The sequence below is a fragment of the Herpailurus yagouaroundi genome, unplaced genomic scaffold, assembly GCF_014898765.1.
Source record: "Herpailurus yagouaroundi ecotype Mexico unplaced genomic scaffold, PumYag 152148, whole genome shotgun sequence".
NCBI lineage: Eukaryota > Metazoa > Chordata > Mammalia > Carnivora > Felidae > Herpailurus > Herpailurus yagouaroundi.
This window is the reverse complement of record NW_024422888.1, coordinates 1-10,314: the sequence shown is the minus strand read 5'-3', so window position 1 is coordinate 10,314 and position 10,314 is coordinate 1. Positions and strand designations below refer to the sequence as shown.

Genomic DNA, 10,314 nt, shown 5'->3' with positions numbered 1-10,314 from the left:
CGGGCCGGCTCCAGCCCTCCTGGCTGTCGACCCGGACCACCTCAGATCCACTGGAGTGTCGCCGCAGCCACCGTGAGTAAGTGGGGCTGGGAGCACCTAAGCCATTTTCGGACCAGCCCCCCATCCTTCACCTACCTCAGTCCAGCACCGTTCTTGCTCCACCAGGCCCCCAACCTCCCCTAGATCTCTAACTCTCATCCTACCGGCCCTCCTCCTCACCCCTCGGCCTCCCTCCTGCTCCCCACACTACCCCGGAAAATCCCTAAAATAAGCAACACCAACTAGTGTGGAAAACCACTGGAACTTTATGGCAATGTGTTCTCTTTCCTGGGGTTAGTGCCTGAGAAATACCCCCTGAAAACTTCCCATCTCCTGAACAGTGGGGTCACCACCCCTCTGGGACTGAACTCCTGTGGGTGCCGGAGGAGGGTCTGTGTTTGGCTGAGCGGCTGCAGATTAGACCCGAGGGTCTCCAGGACGGACCCCAAGGCCAAAGGGGCAAAGACCAGGATTCTGAATCCGGCGGCCGCCTCTTCACGCTCTTCCCTGGAGCAGCTGCCTCCGGAATGGCTCGAAGTCCTCGGGCACGGTGTCTGAGGAGGGAGGAGTCACTAGGGTCAGAGGATGGGACCCTCCCAGGAGGGACAAGGGTCGGAAGGTCAGGCTGATCCACGTCTTCAGCCTCACCATTGCATCGATACTGGAGATTGGACCAAATGATGTTTTCTTGGGAGAAGCAGAATACGCCAAGGCGCCCCCCTCGCATGGCCGTGTCAATGATCACCCCGGAGTCTGCCACCAGCTGAGGGCCCTCATAGAGCTTCACCCTGTCCGGGAGAGGGGTGTCCGTTGGTCCGATGGGCAACTGGGCCATCAAGCCCGGGCCCTGCTCATCCCCAACCCCCCTCGAGCTCACCGGGCCTGAGAGAGAACGGAAGGAGGGAGAGGGAGGAAGGAAAGGGGAGGGACGGGGGGTGCTTTTCTCAGGCCTGGGGCCCCTGCCTCTTTGTCCGCCCCCTTTGCATCTCAAAGCACCAGCCGCATTCCAAGCGAGGATTGGGTTGTCATGACAATGAGCACAATGGGCTGGGGGGTGAAGTCACCCGCTTCCCAGGCTCTAGTCCACCCTCCCTCATCCCCTGCCCTGGCACCCTGCAGCCCCAGGCACCTTAAAGGGGAACCAACCCGCGTCCCGGGACCCTGGGCTCTTGCCATTGGCTGTCCCTTCCCTGTCATCCCCACCGACGAGGAGATGCGCAGTTGTGCACACGGCACTGAACCCAGAAGCCTTAGCTCCGCTACTAAGAGATGTGCCATCTGGGCCTCAGTTTACTCCTCTGCAAATGACGGCCCCTTCCAGGTCAGACACTTTGATGGGGCAGCTTCTGGCATGGAGCACGGAAGGGGCTGGAGGTGATGGGCCTCTCCACAGACTGGCCTGCGGCTTAGAGGCTCCCAAGATCGCCCCATTTCACGGAGGGGAAAACGGAGCACGGAAGAGGAAGGACCCGCCCAACGCTGCCTACAGGTCTTCCTTCCGCAGCGCCTGCACCAGAGCCCCGGCTGCCTGAGGACGAGGAGAGCGGGGCTGAGGCGGTACGTCTGTGGTGAGAGGGAAGAGAGAGCAGCGGCCCAGTCCTGGCCCAGGGCACCGGGCCCGAGGAGGCAGTGGAGGGGCAGTCCGGTGGGTCTGGCTAAAGGCGAAGGAAAGGCGGGGCCTGGGGTCCGGCAGGAGGGCTCAGCGCTCCCCTCACCGAATGTAGCCGACTTGAGGCCGGTGCAGTAGCTGCCAGCGGTAGGAGGTCTTGTCCCGCCAGCCCACGTTCCGGGGGTCAGTCCACAGCAGTCGCACCTGGTCGGGGGTGTGGCCAGTATGCCACAGGGCATTCCGGAGATGTTCACCTGGGCCAGACACGGATGTCACTGCCTGGAGGGTATCGGTGAGGACAGTGCGTTAGCCACAGGCCCCGAACCACAGGCTGGTAAGTGCCGGTGGCAGAGGAAGTCAAGGCGGGCGGGAGAAGGATCTGGAGGGCCCCCCACCCCCTGACCCCGGGAGCCAACCTCCAGGCCAGATACCTGGGAAAGAGGGTTCCCACTCACGTGGGGGGTGGGGAGTCTGGGGAAGGGCCCAAGGAGGTGGCGGGTCTGGGCAGTTGCAAGACCTTGAGCTGCAGCCCGGGCTGAGCCACCGCCCGGAAAGGGGTGGCCTGCCAATACGTCTGCTCCGTCTGCTTCCACATGACCACGTAGAAGCGGCCGCTGTCCTGATAGCTGAAGAGAAAGCCTGCGTAGTCGTCATCTGTGACCGTGTTCACGTGGAAGGTGCCTTCGAAGTCCACACCGTTGAAGGCTGTGTATCCTGGGGGTGGGCGGGGTCAAGGTCAGAGCCGGCAGAGCTACCGGTGGCCCACTGTGGGCCAGGGGTGGGATGGGACGCCAGCTGTACATGTGGCCAGCTCAGCCCCCCACCGTCCGCCCCTGTGGGATTTCTCCATTTGGAACTTATTGAGCTGGGTGTCCCTTACATACCAACGGCCAGGCCGGGGTCACTGTTCATGGTCTGAACGATTTCCATGCCCTGGTCGTGGCAGGAAGGAAGGAAGCCCTGATCCAGTACTCTGACCTCCCACTGCCCCCCCCCCCCCGGCCCCTGCCAGCCCCCACCTGGCAGTCTGGTCTGACAGCACCTGCCCAACCCGGTGCCCTAGTACCTGGTTGAGCACCACCCAGTTTGGGTCAATCTGGGCATCACCCTCAGGATCCAGGACAACCGTCTGATAGGCCCGAAAATCCGTGAGGGTCACCTCCGCACTTTCGGGACACACGTCCAGGGGGTCAACCACCGCATCATTGTCAAAGTCATCCTCACACACGTCACCAACGCCATTGCCTGCGCAGGGTGAGGCCAGGCGCTTGGGAAGGCCTGGCCGTGGCCCCGAGGCCGCGCTGCCACCCCTCCCTGGGCAGGGCCCACACCGGGCCAACCTTCTGCGGGGCCCCAGCCTTACCATCTGAGTCCTTCTGATTGGGATTGGGAACCAGGCGACAGTTGTCGGGACCAGGAGGCACATAATCTGGGATCCCGTCGTTGTCATCGTCCCCGTCACACTCATCTCCAAGGCCGTCGTTGTCGGAGTCCAGCTGGGAGCTGTTTGGCAGCTGTGGGCAGTTGTCCTTGGTGTCCTGATGTCCGTCCCCGTCGCTGCCCAGAACAGGCACCAGATAAAGGCTCTAAAAGTACCACATCCATCCCCGCTCTTCGGCGCGAGGTCTGGGATGTACCCTCCATTCGGCCCCACAGCCCCCTCTCTTCGGGGTGGGGACTGGGGTGTGCCCTCCATTCGGCCACACCCCCTGCCGTCAGCCAGGTGAGGTAAAGTCCCACAGCAGGGGTGGAGGGCAGACCTCCTGCTCGACAGTGGTGGACAGTCAAGGCTAAACCACGGAGGAAACTGAGTATGTGCTAGAGGAGAGGAGAGGAGGCCCTGTATGACCATCTAGCTCTCTGCCAACCCTACCTGTCCTCGTTGGTGTCACAGACATCCCCCACCAGGTCGCTGTCTGCGTCTGTCTGCGGGAGAGGGGCCGGTTCTCAGCATCTGTTGGTAACTGGAGGATGGCTGGCCCACTTCCTATCTGAAGGGCTGGGGCTCCACCCTCCGGCCCCCTACCCCGCACCGCCGTACCTGAGTGGGATTGCTCATTTCAGGGCAGCTGTCACACGCATCTCCCACCCCGTCCTCATCCCTGTCTGTCTGCAGGGGGTTGGGGACTTTAGGGCAATTGTCCAGTCCGTTGGGGATACCTATAAGACACGGGGATAGCACAGAGCCGTCACTAGGACACGTCACATCCTCTTCTGCGTTGGTGAGAGCCCAGAGCTCACCTCCCGCTCAGAGAAAAGCTGCTCAAGACCCCTGCCTGCGCCCCCCGCCCCCCTTCCTCACATTCCCATTGACCCCTGCCCCACGCCAGTCTCAGACTTCCTGGCTGCCCCTTGTGCCCACCTGCATCCAAATTCTTACAGGCCCCCCACCCCCCTCAGCCCCGTCCTGCACCGTCCCCGTCCACGTCGTTGTCACAGGCGTCTCCTTCCCCATTGCCATCCGTGTCCTTCTGGTCATTGTTGGGAACGTTGGGGCAGTTGTCACAGGCATCCCCGAATGAATCTGTATCTGAGTTTTGCTGGTCCTTGTTGGGGAAGAGCCGGCAGTTGTCCTGGGTTGGGAGAAGAAGGGTCAGGCCTCCTCCCCGCGGCCTCCTCACCCCCACACCCTTGACCCCATCCTGACAGCCGGCTAGCCCGGCCTCCACGTGACCATCTTGCCCTGGCACAGGGCGTGTGCCCCCCCCCCCCACCAACAGTCCTGGGGCCCTTCCTGTAGAGCTGCCAGGGGCCAACGGGGGGGCAGGGTCATGGGGCAGGGCAAGATGGGGAGCAGAGGAACTGGAAGGGGTGGGACGGCTAGGAGGCACCTCGACATTCTTGATCCCATCGCCGTCGGCATCATCGTCGCACTGGTCCCCCACGCCATCGTTATCAGCATCTTCCTGGCCAGAGTTGGGGGTCAAAAGGCAATTGTCCTAAAGAGCAGGAGAGAGAGGCCGGATGGGTTGTGGCCTGCCCCAGCCAGGGTGCCTGCCCCCCCCCCCCCCCCCGCCCGCCCACCCGCCCCACACCTGCTTGCAATGTTTGTTGTTGTCCATGCAGGGCAGGGCCTGGTCCGGGTAGCCGTCGATGTCCGTGTCGGTCCCACACACGTTCCCGTTCCCGGCCCAGCCCACGTTACACTGGGGCAGTGGGGCGGGGCGGGTAGGAATGAGGGTCCCCGCCATCTCCTCGTGCCCCACCCTTTTCCCTGCTTCGGCCTCTATTCTCACCAACCGGCACCTGCGCCCGGGACCACCTCCCTCCCCTGCTCAGGCCCCACCCAGGCCCTAAGCAGGGTCACCAGCCCTACCCCTCTCCAGATTCTCCCTTTTCCTTCCAAGCCCCAGGCCTAGCTCACCGAGCAGGACACGGCCCCGTTGCGTTCAAAGAGACAGTGCGCGTGGACGTGGCAGGGGCTGTGGGCTGGGCTGTGGCAGGTGCGGGCGGGGACGCAGCCCTGGCTCTGGTTGCCCACGAAGCCCAGGCGACAGGGACCACACTTGAAGGAACCCTGAGAGGAGGGAAGCGGTGACTCAGGAAGGAGGTCAGGCTGCCAGGTGCCCCAGCCGGCGGTGCGGGACCTCACTCCCTGCTCCTGCTCGAGGCCACGCATCGGTCACTTCCTCGGGTTCCCCTGACAACCTTTCGAGGTGTCTGCCGGCCCTGTTTTTCAGGTGAATAGACTGACGCTCGGAAAAGCCGGGCTCGCCAGTCACGGTGAGAAGCAGGACCCGGCTTCCAAACCGGTGCGGGGAACGTGTGCGTGTGGTGCCCCAGGGAAGGAAGCAGGAAGTAGGACGTGGGGTGTGGGTGTGCTCACGCGTGTAGGCGCACTGTCCCACCGCTACAGGCGCGGTTGGGCCGCTCGGCTTACCACAGTGTTGGTGCAGATGGAGTTGGGGTCGCAGCCACCGTTGTTACCGTCACTGCATTCGTCGATGTCCTGGCAGACCTGACGGGACAGATCGATGACGGATCTCCTCGCGCCCCTGCCCATGGACACTGACACGAAGCCCAGACCCCAAACCGCTGTTAGCGCAAGGACCCATGTTCGACCCGGACAGCCGACCAGGCCCCGGCAAGGCCACGACCTCGTCTATGCGTTCTTTTTTTTTTTTCAGTTAAAAAAAATTTTTTTAACGGTTACATATTTTTGAGAGAGAGAGAGAGACACAGAGTGTTAGCTGGTGAGGAACAGAGAGAGACGGAGACACAGAATCCAAAGCAGGCTCCAGGATGTCAGCACAGAGCCCGACGCGAACCCACGGACCATGAGATCACGCCCCGAGCCAAAGTCGGACGCTTAACCAACTTAGCCACCCAGGTGCCCCTCGTCTACACATTCTACCCGACCTGACCTGTTTGCTGGCGCGGGCGTAGTCAATACCCACACCGGACACCCGCGTGCCTTTGTAGCCCTGGGGACAGGCCTCACAGCGGAAGCCGGGCATGGTGTTGATGCAGCTGACGCCAGGAAAACAAGGGTCCGCGTGGGCACACTGGGGAACGGAGGACGATGGTCGGGCGCCTCTGCCTGTGGGCCCCCCGGGGCCCCTCCCGGCTAGGCCCAGACTGCCCTGCGCCGCCCAATGGCCCTCCGGTCTTGGCCACAGACTTTGTCCCCTCCCGTCTTGCTTCCTTTCCGGTCTCCCGGTGTCCCAAAGAAAGCCCAGGCTCTCGTGCTTCCGACCAACAGGTACCCCACCTCCTTGGGCCTCTCCCACCTCCCTCACCCCAAGTGCCGGTGCCCCTTCAAGCTGGCCGCCCCCACCTCATTGATGTCGCTGCAGTGGGTGCCATTTCCCTGCAGGCCGGGGGGGCAGGGCCCGCAGCGGTAGCCGGGGTACTCGTACACCTCCATGCAGTCCACGCCGCGGAAGCAGGGGTTGGGGCTGCAGTGCGAACGCTGCTCGTGGAAGCCTGGGGGGCAGGCGAGGTCAGAGCCACCCGGAGGCGGCCACTCCGGCCCCGCAGAGGTGGGGGGGACCGCCACCGCGGGGCCGGGGGCACGGGGTCGCCTGGCGCCCGCCCCGCTCCCCACTCACCGCACACCTGACACTCCATGATGGTGTTTCGGATCAGGGACATTTCCTTCACCTAGCAGACAGAAGGGCGGGGGGGGGGGGCAGTCGGCTCCTGGCAGCTCCCCCCCTCCCCCAGCAGCACCACCTCCCTGGTGCGGGTGCGCTCAGACCTGGTCTCGGATGTCATCCCGCAGCTCCACCAGGATCTGGTTGAAGAGGGTGAGCTGGGTGACCAGCGCCTTGGTCTGCTCCCCTGTCAGAGCCCAGGGTGCAGAGAGGCTCAGAGCCGGGCCACCACCCTGGTCCCTCTTTAGGGTCAGAAGCCAATTCCCGCCGCTACTGCCCACCCGCCTTTCAAGTCCCACCCTGTCCTGGCCGAAGAGGTGGCGGGCCACAGCCCCTGGCCCCTCCCACCTCCTCGTGGCCCACTCACCCAGGATGGAATGGAGCGCGTTGGTCACTGGAGAGGAGAAAACACAGTCAAGGGCGGAGTCGTGAAGAGGGCCAGGAGGAGGAAGGAAAAGAGGGACAGGAACAAAGGCCTGGAGGAGCCTTAGAATAAGGACAGGCAGGTGGATGGCAGGAGGGCAGAGGTGACGGGCGGGCAGCACCAGCTCTCCCACCGGGCGAGAGACTCTGCGAAGGGCTGCCTCACAGACCGTCAAAGCCCACACCTCCGGTCCTGGCCTGGCAGGGGCAGAAGGGATCCGAGTGAGAGGCGACCCAGAGCAGGGCCAGGGCCCCAATCCACTCCATTTCCACACGCCCCTCCCCCGCCGAGCTCCTGCTTCCACAGTCCTTTTTTGGACCGATCTGCGAGAAGTGGGCGTTTTATTTAAGCAAGAACCTTTGAATATCCCTGTCAAGGAGACCAGGCAGATGGACGATGCTCAGAGCAACTGCTGATGGGTGACAGCCGCCACTGTAAGACCCAAGACCCTTCTCTTAGCCACTGAGACCAAGCAGTTCACTTTCCCAGCCCTCACACGGAGCTCCGGTCTTCCCCTGGACGGCTGCTTTCCTTCCCCAGCCACCCTGGTTGGGGAGGGGGGGGGAGTGGTGGTGGCCTGAACCTGGAGAGTTTTGTGACCCACACTTCCTGGGATGGCCGTGTTATCTGGGGATCACAGACCCAGAGGCGGAGGAGATTGGGATAAGAGGGTCAGAAGCCCAGGAATGAGTGTTAAGGGGGAAATCGAGGAGACGAAAGTCAATAAAGACCACAGGATGTGACCTGGGGTCCGGAAGGTCAGCTAACGGAAGTCTGCGTGTTACCTGCTCTGTGGATGGACTCGTCCCCCTGGAACGGACACTCACTCAGGGCTCCCACCCGGGCCATGGACCCGCCCAGAATCATTTTCATAGACTCCACAAAGCCCTGGGGGGACAGGAGCAGAGCAGGGTGGGAGGACCCGCTAACTCCTCCCACGGGGGCAAACCGTTTCCGCAGAAACACCGGGGCCTCCCTTCCCGCTCACCTGCATCCTCAAATAAGCCTTCTGTCCGGTCCTAATCTCCAGCCCATCCACCTCCGCTGGAGGAATGGGGGCCAGCCCTGGGAGCCCGGCGTGCTGGTCACCCAGTTTGCAGTCCACGTAGAGCTGCAGGGCGAGGCTGGGTCGGGAGGGACCTCGGAGTCGCAGGAGAGCCGTGTGCGTGCGCCCGTCGGCCAGGCCCGCCTGCTGCAGGTTCACCGCGTGGACCTTGCCGTCCTCCCGCTGGTACCGCACCAGCACTGCCCAGGAGGGGAGGTCAGTAGGGGACTGTCCCCTATCCCCTGCCTCCCAGCCGAGCCTCGCATCCACTCTTCCGAGTAACACACCTATTGTCCTCATTCAGCTAACGTCTCCCGACACCTCATACACGGCAGGTGCACACGATACGTGCTTTTCAAACGGGTTCAAAGACCAAGACTTTCTTACTCTTCAGTGGCATCAGATCGCTCTGTCCCCTGCTAGGGTGGCAGCTGGTTTTGCACCCACTGAATCGTGCCAGGGATCTGCTGGACTGCTTTTACACCCTTGCTAGGACACAGAGACAGGCCTCCCCTCCCCAAGTGCAACATCCGCTCCATACAAACATTAGGCCTCACTCTACTGTTTGGGTACCTGGCCTTCTGAGGCACCTCCAAGCACCCCGAACCAGGTGCGCCCCCCCACCCCCGGTGCCTGAGCACAGCCTGATGGGTCCATGGGGCCCCAGGAGAATTAAGAGGGATGCAGGGGTGGGGATGAGAGAAAGTGCTCAAGGGGCACCACTGCAGGAAAGGAGATGCCCAGCAGTCACCTTTGTTGATTTTGCCCACAACGGAGGCCTCCAGCCATCGTGTGTTGTCCTGCCGAGAGTAGAGGCCAAAGAGGACACCACCCTGTTTGGGGGGCAGGCGGAAGGTGGACAAGAGGTAGATGTCCCCAGCAGTGAGCAGGGCGGTCCGGATCTTCTCTGCCACAGCGGTCATCTGCCGAGACTCGCCCACAGTCAGCAGGTCAATCACTGGCAGGCAAGGGTCATCAAGGTCAGTGAAGGGATCAAATGCTAAGGCCTGCCCTTCCCCCGAGCCCTCGGGGGTGGAGCACCCTTCATCACTACCTCCACGCCCGCCACCAGGCAGTATTAGTCACCTTCTTGAAACTCAAGCTTTGCTGCTCTGGGAAGACAGGGCATCGTGCCTTCCTTTTGCCCTCAGTAGTGCCTCCCCACCGGGTCTGGGAGCCCGCGGGCCCGAGGCTCTCTTGCAAATACAGAAACGGCGCCCGGCAACCTTGAGATGCCCCCACCAGGTGGCGCAAGGGAGCCACCGTGCTGATCCCAGGCAGAAGTAGCACCTGGTGCCCACAGCACAGAACTGGAAAAGCAGTTTCTCTTTATGCTGCTGCGTTTGGCTGCTTCCACACCCAGATGCCCCTCCTCCCATCCTGGGGGCTCAGCACACTCACTTTGGATGAGAAGAGCTGCCCACTGAGGGCTCCAACCCTCCTGTCTGCCTCTCCCCCTCGGGAATGTAGGACCGGGCTCCTGTGCCTCCTGTGTCCTGGCCAATCTGTGGTTTCCCTTCCAGCCAGCAATGAATCTGTGCCTGTGTCATCTGCTCCAGCTACCTCTCCCACACCCACAGGCCCATCCCACAGCCAGACCTCCGGGAGAGCCCAGACCTCTGGGTCCCCACCCCACCCCCCACGTCCCAGGGCAGCCAGGAGCCCTGGCTGGGGGTGGGGGGGGTGGGTGAAGAAGCCCACCTTTGCACTGCTCTCCCAGAGCCTGGAATGCCTGTGGATGCTCAGACACCAACCCAGCCAGGCAGCCCTAGCATCCAGCTCCTGAGTCCTCTGCCCTGGCCTCGTGCTGACCTTGGCCACTTCCCACTCACCCAGTACCCTCTGCTGTTCACTCCTACCCCCATGGCCATGATTTCATCAATCTTCCATCCGGCTCAATTTCAGGACTCTCCCCTTGCCCACATGTTTCCTGCTACTAGGCTGGGGGCCAAAGGAGAGGAGGCAGAGAAGGGGTCTAAGAGGATGGAGACGGGCTTACCCTGCAGGTCCTGACTGGCACATGCGAAAGTGCAGAGGAGAAGAAGAGCCAGGGCCCCCCCGAAGTTCCTGCGTCTCCATGCCGCTCAGCTGGCTCACTACC

The 10,314-nt window shown here is 62.7% G+C and overlaps 1 protein-coding gene and 1 long non-coding RNA gene across 2 annotated transcripts; one reads left to right on the top strand and one right to left on the bottom strand.

Moving 5' to 3' along the window:
* Positions 1–285: 285 nt before the first annotated feature.
* LOC121026716 (thrombospondin-3-like) lies at positions 286–10,292 on the bottom strand. Its single transcript, XM_040469501.1, is given in 24 exon segments — positions 286–593; positions 688–827; positions 1,755–1,927; positions 2,166–2,362; positions 2,533–2,581; positions 2,715–2,893; positions 3,012–3,205; positions 3,522–3,574; positions 3,690–3,808; positions 4,062–4,221; positions 4,480–4,587; positions 4,684–4,794; positions 5,013–5,165; positions 5,529–5,606; positions 6,013–6,153; positions 6,426–6,574; positions 6,700–6,751; positions 6,849–6,931; positions 7,112–7,138; positions 7,954–8,056; positions 8,157–8,413; positions 8,965–9,171; positions 10,213–10,270; positions 10,272–10,292. Coding segments are annotated over 24 exon segments (2,871 nt in total). The 3' UTR covers positions 286–534.
* Positions 9,081–9,698, top strand: LOC121026717 (uncharacterized). The gene is made up of 2 exons (XR_005788425.1): positions 9,081–9,193; positions 9,365–9,698. It is a non-coding gene; the product is annotated as an uncharacterized LOC121026717 (long non-coding RNA).
* Positions 10,293–10,314: the final 22 nt, after the last annotated feature.